The following is a 24,141-nucleotide window of genomic DNA, read 5'->3' as shown; positions in this document are numbered from 1 at the left end:
ACATTCAATGAAGTTACGTCATCACCTTAAATGGTAATAACACAGTTATAACGTCGTATTTTACACATTCTGTCGTATTTAGTAATGTTAAAATATATAATATGCGCTAAAATATTGTTGTTTGTGACTTACGATCAAATTATACACTAAAGGATGTTTTATTAAATTAACTGTAAGTATATAAGTTATCAAAACTTGTTAAGGAATTAATTGGAATAAGCGTAATGAAATACTGTCACCAACAACACTATTTCAATGCTAAAAACTACTAACTGTGACGATCACCGGTATAAGCAACTGCGAAATGTCTGTTTGGTTCTCTGCTACCGTACGTTTTCACTTACCGGTATGCACATTTTACGTTTGCTTGGTTCTCTGCTACCGTACGTTTTCAATTATGCACATTTTACGTTAACAGTTAACGTTACCTGTTGATACTGTCAACCTGTCCCCCATCCGAGTTCGTTATATTTCATTTCCTAGCAACTTTTCTCTGGTAAACCGAGTCTGAATAGGATTCGGAAGCGACTACGCTCGGTTGTGTCACCTTATCACGCAAACAGTTTTTTTTTTTTTTTTTTTTTAATTATCACGCGAACAGTTGCCTTTCACTCTAACCAGAGAGTGACGCATTTAGTTCTAATTGAAGACGATACATCTCAGTTTCGAAGCATGGAACAACAAAGACATACTGTTTAAACACAAATCTTTATTTATTGATTACTGGTTTAATAATAACATTATTTTTGTTGACCAATTATTTAACAGGGATGGTTGTCTTTACTCTTATAATGAGTTTCTAGAAGAATACACAATTCCTGTGTCTCCTCGAGATTATGCCAAAGTCTTTGGAGCAAATTTCCTCTGGTGTCTGCATGTTATATAGAGCTCAACCAAGATTGGAGACAGAACAACTAACTTTGTTATCGCTGACTGACACTTCAGTTGGTAAGATTTGTTTTTCTTGTAACAATGGTAAGAACAATAAACTAATTAGATCCCTGTTCAAAACAGATATTATCACAGTCCCATATGTGGTTCCATACTGGAATAAATTTATGCAAAACATTGACTGGAAGAAGGTCTGGCTCTTACCCAACCAATATTTGCTGACCAACAAAATTAGAGAAATATCATATATAATAATTCATAAGTTTTACCCGTCTAATGATCATATTGTTAAAAAATGTAAAAAAGACATTGATGTAATGTGCACTTTCTCCTCTATGAGTATTGAAACAGTTACCCATTTGTTTTGGCACTGCCCTTTCGTCCAGAGTTTCTGGTCTGACATTTGTAATTTTATTGCAGAAAAAAATTGAGAAAGATTTCAAGTTGTTTTGGAGGGATGTTCTTTTTGGCCCTTATGACCTCAACAGAACTAAGACTAGGCCTAATGAAACTTTCATTATATTCATTATTCTTTGGCTAATTTAATCATCCATAAATGTAAGTTTGCGCATTCCAAAACATATTTTATTGCTTTTAACATTGAGGTCAAGCAATATGTCAACACAATTAAGTATTTTCTTAATCAAAAGGCAACAAAAACTATGAAGGTGTGTAAACAATTTGATATATTTTTGTAAGTCCGTACTTCCCCTGGCAAAATGTGATGTTGTGAGTCTTGTGTTTATTTTTGTTTATGTTTAAATACTTGCAATGTTGGAAACTGCACAATGTGTTTTTTTATAATGGAGATGCACGCTAATGTAAACTGTGCAATTGTTGAACAAAAAAAAAAAAAACAGTATTAAACGATTTAGAAAGAAGAAAAAAAAATCTCTGTTTCGAAGCACTCCAGAGCCCTCTGCTGGTCAAAGATATGTCAATATAAAAAAAAAGCATGCTTGTAACAGTCAGACACACATTTTTGGAAATTACGGTCTCTGTCATTTGTATCATCCATACATTTACAAGGGTTGGACTCCATTCTAATATAATGTTACTGTTTTATTTGTATAATAAATGTAATATTTCATGCTTCTATATATTATGGTGAAATACAGTCTCCACAGAAGGCTGTAGGCCTACACTTTGCTTTTCAAAATATATTCAAAAATACAATTTATTCTGCTGAGATTGGCTAATCAGAATGTAGTACTCCAGTGAGCTGTGTAATAAAGTATTTTACATAACAGTTTGGTCTGTGAATCTGAATGAAGAAGGGCAGAGCAGATATTTCTCCAGTAACATTATAGACTTCTCAACAAAAATGATTGGATCGGTTGCTAGTGTAAGGTGACCAGATTTCTGAAATGAAAACCAGGGACATTTCCTAGTTCAGTGGTTCAGTTCCTAGTTCCTAGATTTTTTTTTTTTTTTTTTTTTTTACAATTCATCAAAAAAATCACAACTATCGCAAATAGCCTGGGATGTAAAAAGTCCACTCCCTGTTAAAAACATCAATAAACATGATTTATAATTAATATAACATACAAGGCTCATTTAAACACATTTTGGAAATTTGTAACATTTAATTTAAAAAAAGCTGTCATTACTATACCAAAACATGAATTGTATTTAAATTCTCGTCACTGATAGTATTTGCACTCAGCCATTGTGTGCATTCAGCTAATATACTGCAGATAACAAATATATAAAAATGAACAATATTATATATATATATATATATATATATATATATATATATATATATATATATATAAGATCAAAAGGTTTTGTTTTAGTGAGCTAAACAACCCACTAGCGAATAATAAAACATACCATTGAGGCCCATGTAGGCAGAGTCCTTCATAAGAGTGCCACACCTGAAGTCAATTGACTTGACATCCTCTATCAGGGGAAAACTTTAGGTAGGAAGATCACAGCAGATTACATCATCCAGCCCCAAACCAAAAACAGATACTGAGAGCGGCGTCAAACCAGAAGGCATGGCCTAGACTAGACACTAAATCTGGTTTAATGTATAGGCCAATATGTTTGACGTTTAATTTAAATCAAATAAATGTCATGTCAAGTTTTGGAGGTCAGCATGATTTGCATATTTGACCTGTTTTTTTTGTCCCCACAAGGTCAAAATATATTGGTATTACTGTTCTTTGTAGGGACATTTGGTCCCCATAACTTACCAGGAATATCAGGGCCACTCACACACACATTCCCAGCTGTGAAACACCATGATACAAAGTACAGTTCATAAGGCCCCTAAACTCAGATATTAGATCATCTGCTAACATGAAATGTCTCATACACCAAGCCACTTAATGTAAGGCTTTAAAAGCAAAGCTTAGAAAGCAATGTTCATTATTACAGTGGGACATGGTACATAATGCACATGTACAGACAGACTTTGTAGTGCATTCATATTTGGTTTATTTCATGAGTATAATTCTTGAGTGCTATAAAGCTTGCTGTTAATGGAGAACTTGAACCCAAAACTAACCTCAAACACATCTTATAAATACGGTACAAATTAAAACTTATTTTTATTTTTATTTTTTTTTCTTTAACAGTCAGTAAAGGCACTTAATCTTTAAAAAACATTTATAGTTAACTGAATGGATTCTAACTAAATTCAACATTTTATGTACACTTTTTTCCTATTATTTATTTTAAAATTTGTTTAACAATAAAGTGCAAATTATTTATTAATTTATAAAATAGAATTAAATAGACTATGTGTGTGTGGCCTTTTATTTGATTAATTTTGCATGATCTGCACAGTTACAGTTTTATAAAAATATACTTTCAATGCAATTCAAAAAGTGCACAATCAATACAATTAAGCACACATCTTTTTCGCAAGTGCAATGAAAGACGAGTTCAGGGACTGAATGATTATTGTAGAAGGAATAGTTAATTTCTATTATTGTTATAAAGTAGGAAATGAACACAACATTGAAAAAAGGAAATAGTTTATTGAATTTTATGAGAAATAAAAATCCTAATGAAAAAATTTACATTTTTTAGGGTTAGTACATTTTAAATTCCAAAGAAGCAGACTACTGAATGACTCTCTTGTAATGTCTGCTCTATGTTGGCTGTATTCACGACGCAGTAGCTGGTTGAAGGGGACCAAACCTCACAGAAACACCTGACTTGGTTCCATTTGACCAGCCACAGCAAGGCGTGCTGCTTCAGACAGAGAGAACGGCAGACTAACGGAGCTTATGTTCAGCAATGTTCATATGTTCAGCAAATCATTCTCGCTGCTTACCTGTTGAGAAGACAAAGGAAAAATTCAATAATTTAAAAATAATACAAAATCAACTTGGCAGCCCCATTTACAAACTGTTTCTTCAGTAAAATGTCAATTGTATTTCCTGTGCAGTTCATTGGATGAGCATTACCACATAAGTTTAGCATTATCAATTACTGCCTTTTTGTTTAATGTGCTGATAGTCATGAAAAGAGCATTTTAGTGACTTCTTTAATGGAAACCCATAAAGTTCGTGGCTCTCAGAGGGATTATTGAAGTAACGACAGCTGTACTCTGTCAGTCTGCCCTGGATCTTCAGTAGCTACGGGTCAGTGAGAGATGATCGGGGTGTGGAGGCCACAAACGTGTGTTTATGACCAGCCAGCTGACTAAAACAACAGCTTTAGCACCCCATCTAGAATCATTCATGCAGCTCAAATGATTTTTTGTCATCTTAGAATTCAAAATGGCACAAATTTATGACACTCTGGCTTAGTTTAGGTTTAATGAATCATTTTTATGTCCATATATAATGATTTATTTATTTGCATGCACGGGTCCTGTGGTGATGGGTTCCCCCTGAAACCACACACTTCCTTACATTCCATAACTTTAATATTCATATGGGCATATAAGGAAGCATGTCATCACAAGGGGCAAATCTGAATTCCCTCACAGAACAAAGTTGCCAGGAAAAAATGGATGGAGAAGAGATACATTTTTTAAACAATATATTTATTTTATTTTTCTGCTTTCTAACTATAAGTTATAGAAAAAATGCAAAACAAAAAGCTGGATAACTCCAAAGTGAATCCAGAAATATCATCCAGAAAGATTAAAAAATGCAGTATTTACCACAACAAACATTTATTATTCACTTTGTAGAATGAAGGAGTAATATTACAGCTCAAGTGTGAAGAAAAAAATTAGTTTACCTGTATGTAGTTATCTTTTCCTTTTGATGCATTGACAAGTGTCCATAGACAAGGGACATGGAGGCTAGCCAGCCAAGCAGGAGAGGACGAGCACATCTAGCACTCAAACATCTTCTCACATTTAAATAGACCTGAAGGTTTTCTCATTCTGGCACATGGAAACCTTAAAATCCACAAACTGCCCCCTTTATACTCCTGGATACAGGAGACTGATATACAGTAGATCAAAGACAAGCTATGACACCTCAGGTGAAAACCCAGGAACACGCTCATACCTCCATTTCCTTTAACAGCACCATTTCCAGTGCCAGAGGTGTAAAATCTTCCATTTGCTGTCTCGTAAACAGAGATATCACCAAGCGTCTCGGTCCGAATCAAAATGGAGCTATATATAATATATATAGTGCCATTATACGTATAGAAGAATTGAAAAATATTCAAAGACATTTTGACATCCCAGATATGAAATTGGCTGCTCCTGTTTAATCTGAAATAATTTTAAGACATTTCATCTCAACTTCTTTGGCAATTAAAGAATGAGAAAAGACTTTAAAATAGTCTCAGATGTTGTAATTAGCATAATGTAAAGTCTACCCCAGTTCAGAGAAGAAAAAAACACTGCCTAAAGCCAACTCAATCTAGCAACAAATGAAACCCTCCCCACACCTCTCTGTTCCCATCTTTCCTCTTCTGCTGAGTGCTACAGTGTGTCGTCTTCATTGCTTGACTGGTGGATTCTGCCCAGACATGGCCACACGCTCCCGGCCTTTTCAAGTGCTCAGCCTGCCTTATACTCCCTCCTCTGCCCCGTGGTCCTACACCTGTTGGTGTCCTTTAGAAGCCAGGGCCTCTCCTCTGCCTGCTGTCCAACCCAATCAGGGCCGTGACAGGGGAGAGCGAGCCTGTGAAATCACACCTCTCAGCTGTTCACACTCGCCTCCAGACACCCTACACCCACTGCTCCCCTTTTACACCAAATTTCAATGGCTCCTTTAGGGAGAAAGAAGAGAAACCAGGAAACAACTGCGGGCGAGTGACTCTGTACAGTGGTGGGTTAGTAGTCACAGCTGAAACAAGCTAGTGTTACTACTGTCTGGGATTTGATAAGCTACTGGTTTTAGGCTCAAGGCTGGAAAGATTTGGGATCAAGATGCTTCACATTACTTTGATAAATGGCGAAAATTACAAGCACATTATTTTTTTTATTATTATTAATTTTTTTTGTAGTATTTTTCATAACAGTGAGGTCTAACTAAAAAGGAATATATGGTTTTCTAAATAATATATATATATATATATATATATATATATATATATATATATGTATGTGTGTGTGTGTGTGTGTGTGTGTGTGTGTGTTGTGTGTGTGTGTGTGTGTGTGTGTGTGTGTGTGTATAAAATTGAATGAAATATAGCCTTTACCTTGGGGTCTAGAAGTCTAAGACACCTACTAAAATGCTTATAATTTGAATTAATAATAAATAATTTGAATAATTAGTAATATTTGTTTTTATTTAATTTTCTAAAATCAACTGGAAAAGATACTCTGAAAACATTAATTACATGCATGGATTCATGTGTTTGTGGTCATCATGTTACAAAGCAAGATGTATATACAGTATTGTTCAAAATAATAGCAGTACAATGTGACTAACCAGAATAATCAAGGTTTTTAGTATATTTTTTATTGCTACGTGGCAAACAAGTTACCAGTAGGTTCAGTAGATTGTCAGAAAACAAACAAGACCCAGCATTCATGATATGCACGCTCTTAAGGCTGTGCAATTGGGCAATTAGTTGAAAGGGGTGTGTTCAAAAAAATAGCAGTGTCTACCTTTGACTGTACAAACTCAAAACTATTTTGTACAAACATTTTTTTTTCTGGGATTTAGCAATCCTGTGAATCACTAAACTGATATTTAGTTGTATGACCACAGTTTTTTAAAACTGCTTGACATCTGTGTGGCATGGAGTCAACCAACTTGTGGCACCTCTCAGCTGTTATTCCACTCCATGATTCTTTAACAACATTCCACAATTCATTCACATTTCTTGGTTTTGCTTCAGAAACAGCATTTTTGATATCACCCCACAAGTTCTCAATTGGATTAAGGTCTGGAGATTCGGCTGGCCACTCCATAACATTAATTTTGTTGGTTTGGAACCAAGACTTTGGCCGTTTACTAGTGTGTTTTGGGTCATTGTCTTGTTGAAACAACCATTTCAAGGGCATGTCCTCTTCAGCATAGGGCAACATGACCTCTTCAAGTATTTTAACATATGCAAACTGATCCATGATCCCTGGTATGCGATAAATAGGCCCAACACCATAGTAGGAGAAACATGCCCATATCATGATGCTTGCACCTCCATGCTTCACTGTCTTCACTGTGTACTGTGGCTTGAATTCAGAGTTTGGGGGTCGTCTCACAAACTGCCTGTGGCCCTTGGACCCAAAAAGAACAATTTTACTCTCATCAGTCCACAAAATGTTCCTCCATTTCTCTTTAGGCCAGTTGATGTGTTCTTTGGCAAATTGTAACCTCTTCTGCACATGCCTTTTTTTTAACAGAGGGACTTTGCGGGGGATTCTTGAAAATAGATTAGCTTCACACAGACGTCTTCTAACTGTCACAGTACTTACAGGTAACTCCAGACTGTCTTTGATCATCCTGGAGGTGATCATTGGCTGAGCCTTTGCCATTCTGGTTATTCTTCTATCCATTTTGATGGTTGTCTTCCGTTTTCTTCCACGTCTCTCTGGTTTTGCTCTCCATTTTAAGGCATTGGAGATCATTTTAGCTGAACAGCCTATCATTTTTTGCACCTCTTTATAGGTTTTCCCCTCTCTAATCAACTTTTTAATCAAAGTACGCTGTTCTTCTGAACAATGTCTTGAACGACCCATTTTCCTCAGCTTTCAAATGCATGTTCAACAAGTGTTGGCTTCATCCTTAAATAGGGGCCACCTGATTCACACCTGTTTCTTCACAAAATTGATGACCTCAGTGATTGAATGCCACACTGCTATTTTTTTGAACACACCCCTTTCAACTAATTCAACTAATTGCCCAATTGCACAGCCTTAAGAGCGTGCATATCATGAATGCTGGGTCTCATTTGTTTTCTGAGAATCTACTGAACCTACTGGTAACTTGTTTGCCACGTAGCAATAAAAAAATATACGAAAAACCTTGATTATTCTGGTTAGTCACATTGTACTGCTATTATTTTGAACAATACTGTATATATATATATATATATATATATATATATATATATATATATATATATATATATATATATATATATATATATATATATACACACACATCATAAAATAATTAATGATGAAAATTATTTACTGATTTAGATGGTAACGTATTAACTGATTAAATAAATGTGATAACATTTAATTAAATAAATTATTAAAAATATGCAACAAATTATACATTCTTAATTAAATTATATATTATTATGAATAAGAATTAGGAATAAAATTTATTTTGATAAAAAATACTGCAAAACTGTAATAATTTTGAAACATTACCATTTAAAATAACAGTTTTCAATTTAAATATATTTTCAAAAGTAATTTATATCATATGACTCTTCAGAAATCATTGTAATATGCTGATTTGCTGCTCAATTAACAATTCTTATTATTGTCAATGTTGAAAACATTCAACATTGAACATAATACACACAAATAAACATGAAGGGAATTTTATCTAATATATTTAATATATAATTTTCAATCACAACTACAAATTCAGTTTGTACACAGTTGTCACATACATGAAAATGCATCATAAAAAAAAAAAAAAAAAAAATGTATTATTAAACTTTTTGTCCATTACATTATTTTCGATGTGAATTGTTAAATATCAATGATATTCATTTGCTGTCACAAGTATCTGAACTGTCTGGTTTTGCACCATGCTTGATGACCACATGATTTCAAGACTTGAGCCACCCACAGAATGAACCCGACCTAGTTCTGTGGAGGAAATGGGAGAGGTCTGGGTACATTTTCCCCTGCAACAAGCACGCCAGTACCCCTGAAGTCAGCACCTGTGTTCTAAAAGAAGCCCAGGCAACAGGAGACCCAGGGCCAGAGATGAGGCTTACTCTGAAACCCTACACTCCGCACCCTTTTAACAGCATTAAACCACCACAAATAGCCAGCAGCATTGCTTTTCTCAGTAATAGTACCATGCATGCTCAACAATTACTGTTTCCTGTGGCTGCAAATGACAGTAACAAATTAGACATTTGCATCTACATCATCACAGAGGATTACAACATGTGCCATCAGTAATAACCACAGGTCATTATACACCTGTCAGTGAAGATATTTTTTGCTTCTAAAGCTAACAATATGCCCTAATTTCCACATAATCCTAAATTGTAAACTGTTTAAATGAACATCGGGTTAAAAACAGAATCCATTGAAGAATATTAAAATATAAATATGAAACCCTGCCATGATCAGTTGTTATTTTCAGTAGCTAATCCCATGGAAGCTATGAAACACTTGTAAGGGTGTGTCTTTAATGCACTACGGAAACAATAGCGAGCAAGTGTTCACTGGGGTCAATGGCAAAATAGAGAACGAGAGAGAGAGAGAGAGAGAGAGAGAGAGAGAGAATGCTCAGTGTTTGAAGAGAACGTAAGCTCCAAATCTGACCGCTCTGTTTATTTTTAACACTGGCAGTCAAATTGGGCCCCACGGTGCTAATAACTTTGTTCCTCTCTGTCACTAGCATTTGGCCAGCAGCATCCCAGTTTATTCTAAGAGGCCATATAGCTCTCTCTTTTTCCGGAGGCTGACATATAGTTTTTCAGGCAGTGAAATTCAAACAGCTGATTCCCAGGACACAGATGCACAGCACAGGACTTGAAGTTGCCAGCTATAATCTTTTTTACAGTTCTACTCCATAGCACAGAAACAATGATATTTTGTTGTGTTGAATGGAGCTTGGTCATGATTTAACCAGATTCTTATGGCTATAGATAGTCCCAATTGATATTAGGTGTTTTTTTTTCTTTGCACTTAACACATTTTTACAATACTGTTGTTTAAGCTGCATTGCAAAACACTTTTGCTGTTATTGAGGTAGGATAAGGTTATGAACAGTTCTGGTAGAAATGTATTTTAATTATATGCAGATTTTTTATTTATTTTATTTTTTTAATATTTCAAAACATATATGTACAGAAGAAATGCATTGTGTCAAATTATTAATATAAATCTAAAAAAATAGTAATAAAATACACTTAATATGCAAACAGAAGCATGGTCAATGTTCAAACAATAATGCTATAAACACTGGTTAAATTCCCAGGGAATTCAATGACTGATTAAAAAAATTTATTATCTTGAATGCATTGTAGGTTGCTTTGGATAAAAACATCTGCCAAATGAATAAATGAAATTTGGGTCCTTGGGTTCTGTTTTCCAGATTGTTATAACTCATAAATGACTTGGTTTCTTGAAACACTGGAATATTATCTGTTTAATCTAGAAAATTAAAGTATTGGTTTAGATGAATGACAAATATGATGTTTAAAAGAGACACAGGGACATTTTAGACCAACTGGGAAAATATAAATGCAGTTTCATTCAAAGGAAGATGATCAAATTTATATACTTATAAAGATCCAAAAATGAAAATTCTATTACTATTTACTCACACTCACGTTGCCCCAATGTACATGAAATTCGTCCTTCTGTCAAACATAAAACAAGACATTATGAAAATATTTCTCTCTATATATATCTCTAAATATCTTAAGAGTCACTGGGGTCACAATGACTTTCAGTGTATGGACAAAACACTTAAAATATTCAACAAAATATCTTCACCGAATGTCTTGTAATGAAGAAGAAATTAATTCATCAATTTTGGAACGGGTAAATGCTGACGGAAATGCAGATTTATGAATGCATGTGTGTGTGTGTACTGGTATTCACTATATTATGGGAACAAATGTCCCCACGTGGATAGTAATTGCCAGAAAATGTTGACCTTGTGGGAACATTGTTAGAAAATATAGTTTGCACAGTATAAAAACCATTACACCATTACAAATGTGTGTGTGTGTGTGTGTGTTCGCGTGTGTATGATAGACATGTGATTTCTTGTGTAATGTGAAAGTCATCAACACACATTTAAAAGTAGATCTGGTTAAGGCACTATAATTCTTCAGCTTTAAAAGTGTTGTCCTTCCTTAGGTATGACAGTTGCTCCCGCTGAGGTTGACACAGCTGTCTGTGAGAGTATGGTGCTGTGCTGTGAAGGATGGGAATAGAAAAGGTCAAAGGACACAGTAGATGTCAAAACAGGTGCTAGCAACTGAGAGGTAAACAGCTTATTCCCTGCCCTGCAAAGTTACTCAAAATGACTCTTTAAATAAAGATCAATCATTTTGTATGATATTTTTCTAGTGGTAAGTCATTATCACATTTGATGTGAGAAGCATTTCTGTGATTTGCTGTGAATTATAAAATCTGACTAGATGTTAAACACTTTCCCATGTATTTTTTTCGGTCACAAGTAGTCTACAGTTTTAGTAAATGAAGGCTAGATATTATTAAACAGCAGACCAAATGGTCATATAGCAGGAAATGCACCTCTGACCCCATCCTGTCTCTACTTAAAAGACCCACATGAAACAGATTGGGTGTCAAAAAGAGATATGTGTTAGTTAAACTGGTGTCAGCAATCTCACTGAAAAGTGGGGGGTTCAGGGTAAAGTTGAGGTAACTAGGTCAAAACTCACACAATCACACCGACAGACAAATGAACAAAGGATTACAGGTGTGTGAAAATCATGGATTCTACATTCAAGACAATTCACTGCAGCCTGAAGCTGAGATGATTGTGGTATCACATCAGTGTTAAGAAAATAAATCACAATACGTTATCAAATGGTCTGCATCTTCATTATTCTGGGTTTCAGGGGTGTCTGAAGCAACCTGATGTCTGATCCTTCACATGCACATAAAGACAAACACAAAAGTAAACATGAATTTATATAGTACAGAATATAATTGTTAATATTTGTATTGAGTATCACTGACTTAAAAACATTCTTTAAATATATGAACAATCTGTCAACCCAAGGCTGAGGTTTTACAGTTCTTATTGTCATGTGACTTTTCCAAAGATGTGATGTCAGTGCAGGTCGAAGGTCATAGGTCACATCTGTTTCTTTCAGCTTAATGTAAAAGAAACCTCATCAAATGTCTTTGCTATTCTTAAAGTTCATTCTTATTACCTAAGGCAAGTTGTCACATTGGACAATATCTCTAACTTTAAATAATTTTTTCCATAGTATCGCAAGGAAATTGGTTGCTTTATACATTATATATTTTAACAGACATAATTTTTTGTATCACCAAAACAAGAAAAGTGCATTCGACCCCTCTATTAAAATGTGTTTAAACAGACATAATTACCATTTTTATTATTAAAGGTTCAGTTTGTGTTGTTAAAAACGTTAGCTAATTATCAGCTATTGTGTTGGCTTCAACTGGTTGATTGAAATAGTAGGATTTTGATGAGACTTGTACGATCTGTAACTTCCTATTGTTTACTTCCGGACAAGATGGCGGCGCCCACGTAACCGACAGCACGGAGCACGCTCAGTTTAGATATTAAGCTATATTCTTCCTGAGAAATTAATTTGAAAACCAATTTAAACACCAGCTGAACTATCTAAAGTCCTTTTCGGTCGATTGCCTACACTGTATTGATTTATTTATCTCGTTGCTCCGCGCATTGATGACCTTAACTGCAGCTGTGACATGTTAATGAGCATTCATGTGTGTTTAGGTCCGCTGGTTAATGTTTAAATTTTGATCAGATGGATCCGGAGCCAAATCACGGGGAAATATAATACAGTTAATTCTTGTATTAACGTCAAAAGGCGGCAGCATAGCAGACATGCGGTGTGTGAAGGCACTGCAGCTCACCCTTGCGGTCGTCAAACCAGATGCTGTGGCCCATCCGCTCATTCTGGAGGTGAGATCACACGGGCCTGCCCATGGCTATAAATAAATAAAGACAAATTCAACGCAGTTCGTGGTGTCTACATTACATACATCACGTGGATACACTATTTTTGAGTCTCCCCTGACATTAGCAAATGAAATTCAGTAGTGGGGCTAGGACTTGTTAAAATGGCTATATCTTTGTAACTATGAGATTTTGATAAAGCCAAATGACAAGTAATGTGTGTTTTCTCTGAGAGGTGATTTATTTCTGTTATTTATTAGTTTATGCATGGAATGCAGATTCTTAAAGGGGTAGATGAAAATTAAAATTATGTTATTATTTAAATAAAGCTAGTTAAAAACCTTTATGTCTTGATTTCCATCTGTGAAATACATAACAAGATATTTGGGAGAATGTTCCAGTTTTGCCAACCATTGTTTGTCATTGTATGGACAAAAAAAAAAAAAAGACATTTCTTATCATATATTATTTTATGTTCTATGTTAGAATTCAGGTTAAGACATGAGGGTGAGTAAAGAATGACACAATTTTGATTTAAGTTCATTATTATTGAAAGAATGAAATAATTATTAAATTGAAATATTATAAGTATTCTTGACAGACGCATGACAGATGATGAGGATATTGAAAGACAATGGCATATGATGTATATGCAGGCGAATATATTTTTACGTAAGTTTAGTTTCTGTTCAGAAGAAGAGGTGAAGGTGCCACTTTTTAAAGCATATTGTACAACACGTTATACTGCTCATCTGTGGTTCAACTAAAGAACATCTAGTTTGCAGAAGCTGCAGGTAGCTTATAATGATGCAATGAGAATTTTACTAAAGAGACCTAGATGGCATAGTGCAAGTTAAATGTTTGTGAGTGCTAGAGTAATCACTTTTAAAGCACTGTTATGAAATCTTATGTATAGATTTATCTGCCAGCTAAATAATAAAAAAAATGAGATTATTGTGGGTCTATCAAACATAAGGGTTAGTACTACACAGTATCATTCAAAGCTGTGGAGACATTGGTATTGTTGCATTTTGAATTTCTTATTGTGTGTGGTAGATGCTGTAGGTTGTATATGTTGTCCTATTTTCTTGTTGTTGTTGTTGTTTTTATTAGAACCTTGAGTCTAATATTGATTATTCATGTAAATCAACAAGTATCAGGGGTTACTTCCAGTAAAGATTTTTAGGTAAAAGAATTTTGGCTGATAAAAAGGTTCTGGCTTACTGCATATAGTTACTTACCTGGCTATAAAAAACCTATCCTCCTGAGCAATATTCACTGGAGTTACAAGTGTGACAACTAGCCCCGTCTCCTCTATACCCATCCTGATGAACATTACCCTTTTAACGAAGAAAGATGTCTTGTAACTCAAAATATGTGGAGGCTTAAAACGATATAATTTGTCTTTATTATCAAAACGAGCCAGCGTCTTGCCTGATTTAATTTCCGCTGTCTGTCACTTCAAAGAGATAAAGGTGCCTTTAATTAGCAACAATTTCCTCATGCAGCGTGGTTTGAAAACTGAAGCCATTTTAAATGTAATGTTTGTGTTTTCATTAGAGTGAGATGTACTTTCATCACTCAGTCTGTAACCTTGTTCTTTCTGGAGAATAAATCTCTTTGTCGTCTTGTTGCTGAGGACAAACATGAAACGAAAAGACCTACATCAAAACTGCAAGAGGCTTCCATTAGCATAGCAACACATTTTTACTGACAGTAAGTTTCGGTTTTGAGAGATGCAGATTGGCATAGAAAACATTTGGATATAATATTTATTTTAATTTCAGGCTCTTCATCAGAAGATTCTTGAAAACTTCATTATAGTCAGGAAGAAGGATCTGATGTGGAGAACAGAAGAGTCAGAAAGGTTTTATGCTGAACATGCAGGTAGAAAAGCATCTTTCTTCCTATAATATCCTCTGCATGAATGAAAGGGGTCTGTGTTTGTAACATATTGAACGGTTGAGTATATGTGTGGGTGGGTGTCAGTGTGATGCATGATTTTAAACAGGGTGAGTCATAGTAAAGGCTTCACACAACCTGGAGTTATAATGTTGACACAGCATGTGGAGAGAGAACATGTTACTCACTCTCAGCTTCTCATATCCTGCATCCAAAGAAAAGCAGCTGCCTCGCATTCATATGTCTGTATTATATATGCAAAAGCCTTTTCAGACCATATTAACAGATTGCAACAAAAATCTGATGCATAAACCACATCACCCTCGTTGGCTTATTTCCAATTGATCAAAAGTTAAATCAAAGATAAAAGATATGCAACGGTTTATTTTTGGTTATCTTCCCTGACTGTTTTTTATTTTTACAGGACGTTTTTTCTATCAAAGACTGGTTGAATTCATGTCAAGGTAAATGTTTATTGTAATTTCCCCACAAATCAAAAAGTGTTATATAAAAATTTCATATGAAGGCTCTGTGAAGGAGACAGTATCAGGTTTATATGCACATATATATTTTTATATACAGAATTGTGGTCATTTGTATGTATGAATTAAATAATTTGTAGCTGTAAGCTATTGATCTGTCTAGCTATCTATTGACTTTATATGTATGTGAGTGTGTGTGTCATTGGTATAATGTTTTTTTTTTTTTTTATGTCAATATAGTTTATAAATTAACAGGATTCCTCCCTTCTATGTAAAGCGCGTTGAGTGTCCAATAACAGAAAAGAGCTATATAAATGTATGGAATTATAAATTTTTTAAGATTTATTTTTCATTGATTTACATCAAAATTAATTAAAATGAGAAAATCGATAATATTAGTGCTGTCAAACTATCAATCATGATTAATAGCATTCAAAACAAGTTTTTGTTTACATAATATATTTATTTGTACTGTGTTTATTTAATTATGTATATATAATTACACATTTGAAAAATATTTACATGTATATACATATATATATATTATTATATTTTATACTATATATAAATATATATATATATATATATATATATATATATATATATATATATATATATATATATATATATATATTTTAAATACACTGTATTTATATGAAATAAATATACACTGTTCACAGTGTCCGCAGCATAAATGGCTGCCCACTGCTCCTGGTGTGTGTTCACAGTGTGTGTGTGTGTGTGTGTGTGTGTTCACTGCTCTGTGTGTGTACACTTCGGATGGGTTAAATGTAGAGCACGAATTCTGAGTATGGGTCACCATACTTGGCTGACTGTCAAGTCACTTTCACATTCACATTCATATATAATGTAAACAAAAACTTTTATTTTGGATGCGATTAATCATTTGACGGCACTAATATATATATATTTATATTTATTTATTTAATGCCTATTTTAATTCAACTGAAACTTTTATTTCAGGTAACAAAATGTTTTTATGCTTTTAGGTTTATGTTATATAATGACCATTCTACTACAACATTCTTGCATGATTTGTTGGTTCAGATCTTCAGTTGTTTTTGGGTCACAGTTTTATGTGAATACTGTTCAATCCCGTTTCATCTGTTCAGTTGCACGTGGCTTCAGACGTTGAGAATTCATTATGTGTGTACATCATTAACATTTCAGCTATTTCATGATAACGTTCCTGGTAAAACCTGTTCATGGTTCCTGGAGGAACAACTGCTGTACAAATTCTTGAAACGGAAGTCAAAGGTTAACCATGTAAACCCTTGTAGCTTCACGAGCTAATTATCCTACAGGTACACAGACACGTTTCATCAAAGGCAGTTAAATCACTGCATTAAGAAAGAATGGATGCATTTTATTTAGCTTTTTGTTCTACTTATTAATATTAATATACTCTAGCATTCAAAACTTTAGGGTCAGTAAGATTCAGATTTGCCCATGTGACACTGAAGAGTAATGGGCTGCTGAAAATTCAGCTTTACCACCGCAGAAATAAACTACATTTAAAAATCATGAAAAGAGAAATACAATATTACAGTTTTTTTTAAATTATTATTCATTAAATACAGCCTCAGTGAACAAGACTTCTTTTAAAAACATTTAAAAATGTTACTGACCCCAAACTTTTAAGTGGTAGTGTAATATAAATGAATGTAAAACTACAGATGCTGTACCACTGCACTTCCCCTCGAAAGGAATAATTAATGCAGATATATGATCTCTCATCTGTGGAGAGGGACATCAATGCTGGTTGTTAATGTAGCGGTTGATCCAGTTTAGACAGTGAGGTCCATGTTACCATGGCACCCTGTCCTCAGAACATGTCTTTGTGTGTGAAAGATAAAACATTAGCGCAGCGCTCGAACTGACCCATGTCTTTTATTCTATGTCAGAGTCATTTGAAAATAAGCAGCTGATTATTCCTAAGCTTTTAGTTCCATTTTTGTTCCAGCAGATCCTCTAAGGCAGTATTGCTCATCTTTTGTGACTATAGGCTTGTTTTTTTAACATCATAAATGAAAAAAATAATAATCCTTTTTTGCTTTTAGATTCAGTTTTATTTATCTATCTAAGCGAACACGAGATTGTCACAGCTCTCTGTGTAATCCTGCTGTTTACTTGTATTCCCACAACAGTGGCCCAATGAGAGCGTACATCCTTGCCAGGGAAGATGCTATCTCTCACTGGAGGGGGATGATGGGTCCAACAAAAGTGTTTAGAGCTCGCTTCACTTCACCAGACACCCTGCGCGGCCAATATGGGCTGACTGACACCAGAAACACTACTCATGGTTCAGGTGGAGAAACACTTTTCAAAACTGAACTGTTAAAGAGAAAGTTCACTCTACAATGAAAATTTGCTAAAACTGTACTCATCCTCAGGCCATCCAAGATGTAGATCAGTTTTTGTCTTCATCACAACTGATTTGGAGAAATTGAGCATTAGTTCACTTGCTCACCAATGGATCATCTGCAGTAAATGGGTGCCGTCAGAATGAGAGCCCAAACAGCTGATAAAAACCTCACAATAATTAAAAATATATATATATTTTTTTTAAAACAAATCCGTCATTAAGTTGTTTTAACTTTAAACTCTTGCTTCAGGACAAAATGCAAGTTCTTTAGCCAAAATAACGCTTTGTCCAGTACAGAAGCAACAGTTTAAAGTTCAAAACATCTCAATGATAGATTTGTTTCTTACAAACACGCAGCTTTTCACCTCTTTAAGATGTTAATTAATGTACTTGCGTTGATTACTTCTGGATTACTGTGATGATTTTATCAGCTGTTTGGACTCTCTTTCTGACGGCACCCATTCACTGCAGGGGATCCACTAATGAGCAATTGATGTAATGCTACGTTTCTCCAAATCTGTTCTGATGTAGAAACTCCTCATATATAAACTCAGAAACACATCATATATACCGTATTTTCCAGACTATAAGTCGCACTTCTTTTCATAGTTTGGCTGGTCCTGCGACTTATAGTCAGGTGCGACTTATTTATCAAAATTAATTTGACATGAACCAAGAGAAAACATTTTCTTCTACAGCCACGAGAGGGCGCTCTATGCTGCTCATTGCTCCTGTAACTTAAATGTGTTATGTTAACAAACCGGGCATGTGTTCAGCCTGTTGTTCTGTGTATTATTGTGTAACGCTAGCTGAATAACTTGCCTCTTCAGATGACCAATATCTGTTTTTGTTCTTGGATTTTGGTAAATAAATTAAGTTAATATTTCACGTTTTCAGTTGTTCTCATTTAATGTTTTCAGGGGTAGGCTACAGGAGCACTGAGCAGCATAGAGCGCCCTCTCGCGGCTGTAGACGGTAATGTTTTCTCTTGGTTCTGGATTCTAAATAAATATGATTTATAGTCCAGTGCGACTTATATATATTTTTTTCCTCGACGTGACGTATTTTTGGACTGATGCGACTTATACTTTGGTGCGACTTATAGTCCGAAAATTACGAAATAATAATAATTACGAAAATAACGAAATTCTTCGATTCTAAATTTTCAGCATTTTCTTATTTTCTTTCTTTCAGATTCAACTGAATCTGCCAAGAGAGAGATTTCATTTTTCTTTCCAGAGTTCAATGCAGAAGAGTGGATGTTGAAGGAAGAGCAATGTTTTAGATTGGGACTTGCTGAATATAATGAGAAGAAACAAATTCATACTCTCCAGGACGCATGATGCTCCATGGTCTGATGGTACTTTTACAGTGCTACAGTAAATAAATGTGACTTTCACCAGATGCTCCAGCATTTGATTTTTCTCTGCATGGCCATGTTACTCTTTTGTGAACAAAAAGTATCTCTACCACAGCTCTGCCAACATGATTATATTCATTTGTGAGAAAAAAAATAATTTAAACATTTACTTTCAACCATGTTATTCTCTAGACTAGCGAATAAGGTTAAATTAATTAACATTAGTTATTTCATTAGGTATCAGAAACTAACAATGAACAATACATTTTTAAGTGAATGTCAATTTATTGTTATTCATTGTTACTTCAGTTTGTTTTAATGCATTACTCAAAAAATATTTAGGCCTATATATATATATTTTTTTATAATTGCATATAAAATGTTCCTCTATTTCGTTTAGACAATTGTATTATTAATAAACCTAATATGATGCATATCTATCAGTCATGCATAAATGAAACAGGAATGTTATTTATCTAATATTATATAAAATAATTATTAAACCAAATATGTTTTAAATGTGCAATCACTAGGTTTATAAATTAATCATCACTCAATTAAGTTATTAAGAACATACAGTTCAACTAATCGAATCTTGCTTGTTCCACAACTAGCCAGATTTAAACCATGTTCATACTTTTAAACTGATTCTATTTGTTTTCAAAATCAACCTATTTAATGGCGATTTTTTAAAGAATTTGAAAATATGACTTAAAATAAAATAGATTCAAATTCTAATAAACTATGCAGAGTACACCTAATGTTATTTAAAAATTAATAATAAAGTAAAAAAAACAACAACATATTAGTAGAAATTAACATTGATCTATATTAATAATACTGTAAATGCGTTGTTCATTTTTACTTCATAATACCTAACAAATTAATGTTCATATACAAAACCTTATTGTAAAATGTTAATTAAGAGAGTGAAGCAAGATAAAGATTAGGAGACAGTAATAGTTATGTGCTTCCAATAGATATTTTATAACTCAACAATAAACATCATCTTTCAGTGTGTAAAGCAATGATATACTGCAATAACAAACAAAACAGTGCTGCTTCATATATTCTTGCACTACCTTTCGCAGCAGTGTTAGCTTGCTACAGAAACTGTAATTAGGTTTTTGTACCCCAAAAAGCTGAAGGCAACAATAGTGTTATAGTAAGGGCCCTGTTTTTTTTTAGATCCAAGATGAAAATTAAAGCAGTACATCGACATCAAGCTTTCTTTTATTTCTGGGACAAACATGTGTTGTTGGTATGTTTTTAAACTATTTTAAGTATCATTTTTACACTTTTCACAAAATAATTGATTGCCCTTCCTGACCAATCCTGTGCTTTCAGTGTATGTACAGTAGATGCTTTTACTAAGATTCTTTTCGTTGGCATCAGAAAAAAAAACAACAATACATTTTGACAAAGACATTACAGAGAAAAGATGTACATAAAAATACATATTATTAAATAGGTCAAGTGTAACTGAATAATGAATATAACATTTAACTGACCCTTGAAACCTGTTAATGGCAGCACTGATGAACGTCTTCATTTAGGTCATCCCTGCTTCTTACTTCTTTGGTCCATGACATCTTCAACAAGGCTTTCCAGAAATCCAGGATACAGTCTTCTTGAGGTCTTGGGTGAACACCTCATTGAGGCATTGAGTCAACTGCTGCGTCCATCAAACCATCCACCGGTTTCATGACCTCATAGGTGGTTTGTGAAGTTTCCTTGATCTTCCCGCTCTTGTCCACCTGCCGGATGCTTTGAGTCACAGTGATGGTCACTTGCTTGGTGGACATCCGGCTGTCCTGCCATTTGGTCTAATGAAGATAACAATGAAAGATTTTAAGACATGATTGTTGGCAAATGTTTTCAACATTTTATTACAGTTTACAGTATCAATTAATAAGATTTCTGGAAATCTATCACATTTCTCAGATGAATGAACAAAAGGTTAATAAATAGTGGATGCGTTTGAGGATTATTATTATTAGCAAAAACTAAAACCATAGAAAAACACTTTTGTACAAAAATGTACAATAGCTTACATTTCTGGAAAAAAAATTCAGCTATGTAATGTATTTCAGCTAGTTTTCAATGCAAATATTTTGTACTAAAATAACAGACTAAAGCTGAAATAAAAAAAAATCTAAAGCTGGTTTTCATGTGCATCAATATACTTTTATAGTTTAAAAGTTCATAAATGTATTACAGCCCACTGTAGTAAAATGAACAATAATGCTAAATAAAAATTTTTGTAAAGTGAGTCAAAAGAAACACATTTCTGGTGAGGTGTAGATGAAGCCATACATAAGACAAAGGTCAGAAACACTGATGTAGTTTACAGTGTCTTGTTCAAACATGCTGCCAAATAGAAAGCATTATATTCAATTAAAAAATACCTACTATTTCCTCAGTTCGTAGCACACTTCTCCTTTGCACTGTGGTAGCAGAAGAAGACAGCACTTCCTGTTCTTGAGAAGAGAGGATTGCAGGGGTGCTGCCAGGTTTCATGTCATTCAGACCCACCTCAGACATGGCAGAACACACTTTCAGATACGCCTGAGCTGGAGAAGGCAGACCATCATCAAACAGATCTGTGCCCAGAAAAAAAAATATGAAAGTTATTCATTCTCTTTCACAAAATCTCTGCATCGGTGACCGTATCAGAAACATTTCAGGTATGCGTGTATGTACAGAATAAATTTAAATGAATAATTAAAGTCATATCTATCTATCTATCTATCTATCTATCTATCTATCTATCTATCTATCTATCTATCTATCAGTAGACAGTTTTCCTTTAATTATTATATTATGCTGTACATACAAATACATTTAAAATATTCAAAAAATTATATATTAAATAATAAAAATTTACATACATTAATATATGTATGATTCATAAATTATACACTATTAGTCAAAAGTTTTAAAAGATGTCTCATGCTCACCAAGGCCAATTTGGTTTAAAAAATTACAAAAACAATACAAAAAAATTAATAAAAACCTAATACTGTGAAAAACAACCCTATATTTACCATTGCATACTATATTTATATATTTATATACTATATTTGCTAATACAATAATTATTTTAAAATGTAACCCTCATATTTTAAAACATTTACCCACTATAGCTGCCCTAAGTGCCACAATTCTGCCCAAAAGTGGTAAGCAGTGCTTATTATGTTCATCCTTGCTCATACTGTTGTACCGAAGTACTAAAGGGATGTAACCATCACCATGGCAACAAGAGGCCTACTTGAGTGAATTGCTCACCAACAGCAGGCTCGCAACACTTTCCCTGTCCTTCTGGGAAGGAAATGTCATTTGACGAGAGTTTGTCAGGTAAAATCAGTGAACAGATATGTTCAGCTAATTAAATATGAAAACATTCAACTCAAAAGCTTTGACAAATTCGAATAAAGCCTTAAAATATGATCTCAATCCCTTCTCACCGAGGTTGGCGGTCTTCTCTGATGGGAAGCCCACCTCTGAAGAGTTTTCCGAGTGGATGCTCTGGATGGAGGACAGGGGTAGGTCTGTGTCCGTACTGGTCAGCCAGGTGGACTCTGTCTCTTTGGTCCAGCTTTCCATATATCTGGGCTCCAACACATCTGTCCTGGAGCCTCCACAGCCCATGATGTCAAAAACAAATCCACACCTACACAGCCTTGGATTCTAGGTCCATTACAACACCTCCCGAAGAGCAAAGGAAATATAGATGCTTGTCATATGGTGTTCACTGAGTGATGTCATTTATTATTTATGTTATGTCATTTAGTATGAACAACCCATATCAGCATCATTTTGATGTAAAACTCAAGTCTTCTAGCTACTGGTCAGGTGTCGGTCGAAAAGAAAGATCTGGGGCTGATTCTGTGGAAGAGAAATAACAGTCAGCCTATAATACAAGACTTGAGTGTGATTTAACATAATCATTTGATGTTAAAGTATTGGAAGGAAATGACTTAATATATGATTAATGTAGGATAAGTGTAAGCTCTTAAAATTACGCATTACACGTCATAACACAACCTTAATATGTGATATCATAATGACAAATAAGATGGATTGCCCCGTCTCCAATTTCTCTCGAGTAGTGCAGCACTCGTATTTATGTAAACAAAGACGAGTTTGCGATCTCATGTGGTCCAAATAATAAAGAAACCCTGAATTATCATTACAATAGATTTTAAATCCAGCGATGTGCATTTAATTATTTTTCTTGTCATACAATCATTAAGCGATTGCTAAATGATTATAAGAGCGCATAGTTGTGTCGTATTTAGTCTACATTAGTGTCGCGGCACGCTGATCTAATATGCTACACATACATACAGTATATAGCAATGTGTTGAAAAGTAGCCTTCTTTACGTTAGTATAGTATGCAGTATGCAAAAAACGTATTGAGGCTATCAAATGTGCTGGGTGCCCTGCTTGTGGTCTTTCGCGCGAACGAAGATTGTTGTACATTACCTTAAGTCGACAGAGGAATCGGTGTCAGAACGGGTTTCTTCGGTACGTTCACTGTATTTTGTACAGTTTTCAAAACATAATTTACAAGATTCATAGAGGAGCTCTACCACGACGAAAAAAATCATACGCTGAGTGATGACACTCCCCCATCTCTCCCTCTCCCTCTCTTCTTCTTCTCTCTCTCTCTAGATGTGAATGATGCTGACATACCCATCTCTTGTCTCGATTACGAGGTATTTATAATTATATAGTTCAAAATGAATGAATGCATCCCCTCCTGGTAAAGTGCAGTTCATGTGTTACAGCATTGTGAAATTCATGTCTCCCTTCAGACTGAAGTCGTTCAGTTGTGTTTGTTTACTAAACACAAAAGTAATAGAGCTGTTCAGTCTGCAGTTCTA

General features: G+C 34.3%; 2 protein-coding genes across 2 annotated transcripts; one reads left to right on the top strand and one right to left on the bottom strand.

The window, feature by feature from the left end:
- The first annotated feature begins 12,682 nt into the window (after window positions 1-12,682).
- On the top strand, window positions 12,683-19,293 carry LOC113121045 (nucleoside diphosphate kinase 6). The gene is made up of 5 exons (XM_026291261.1): window positions 12,683-13,127; window positions 14,909-15,008; window positions 15,448-15,487; window positions 17,674-17,834; window positions 19,086-19,293. The coding sequence occupies exons 1-5, from the start codon at window positions 13,050-13,052 to the stop codon at window positions 19,232-19,234; spliced, it is 528 nt and encodes a 175-aa protein (XP_026147046.1). The 5' UTR covers window positions 12,683-13,049; the 3' UTR covers window positions 19,235-19,293.
- Window positions 19,294-20,162: 869 nt separating this feature from the next.
- baalcb (BAALC binder of MAP3K1 and KLF4 b) lies at window positions 20,163-23,903 on the bottom strand. Its single transcript, XM_026195189.1, has 4 exons — window positions 23,741-23,903; window positions 22,719-23,139; window positions 21,664-21,854; window positions 20,163-21,077 (listed from the first exon to the last, which is right to left on the bottom strand). Exons 2-4 carry the CDS (start codon window positions 22,900-22,902, stop codon window positions 20,904-20,906), a joined length of 549 nt encoding a protein of 182 aa, XP_026050974.1. The 5' UTR covers window positions 22,903-23,139; window positions 23,741-23,903; the 3' UTR covers window positions 20,163-20,903.
- Between the last annotated feature and the right edge of the window lie 238 nt (window positions 23,904-24,141).

The sequence above is a fragment of the Carassius auratus genome, chromosome 20, assembly GCF_003368295.1.
Source record: "Carassius auratus strain Wakin chromosome 20, ASM336829v1, whole genome shotgun sequence".
Classification (NCBI taxonomy): domain Eukaryota; kingdom Metazoa; phylum Chordata; class Actinopteri; order Cypriniformes; family Cyprinidae; genus Carassius; species Carassius auratus.
This window is presented reverse-complemented; position numbering and strand designations above follow the sequence as displayed.

What these genes read in the sequence shown, in the direction of transcription:
- baalcb (XM_026195189.1), bottom strand. Translation starts at nt 22,902, where the DNA reads ATGGGCTGTGGAGGCTCCAGGACAGATGTGTTGGAGCCCAGATATATG. An exon ending in AGAGAAGACCGCCAACCTCG is followed by an intron (nt 21,855 to 22,718) that starts GTGAGAAGGGAT and finishes TTCTGGGCACAG; the next exon opens with ATCTGTTTGATGATGGTCTG. An exon ending in TGCTACGAACTGAGGAAATA is followed by an intron (nt 21,078 to 21,663) that starts GTAGGTATTTTT and finishes TATCTTCATTAG; the next exon opens with ACCAAATGGCAGGACAGCCG.
- LOC113121045 (XM_026291261.1), top strand. Translation starts at nt 13,050, where the DNA reads ATGCGGTGTGTGAAGGCACTGCAGCTCACCCTTGCGGTCGTCAAACCA. An exon ending in GTTTTATGCTGAACATGCAG is followed by an intron (nt 15,009 to 15,447) that starts GTAGAAAAGCAT and finishes TTATTTTTACAG; the next exon opens with GACGTTTTTTCTATCAAAGA. An exon ending in AAACACTACTCATGGTTCAG is followed by an intron (nt 17,835 to 19,085) that starts GTGGAGAAACAC and finishes TCTTTCTTTCAG; the next exon opens with ATTCAACTGAATCTGCCAAG.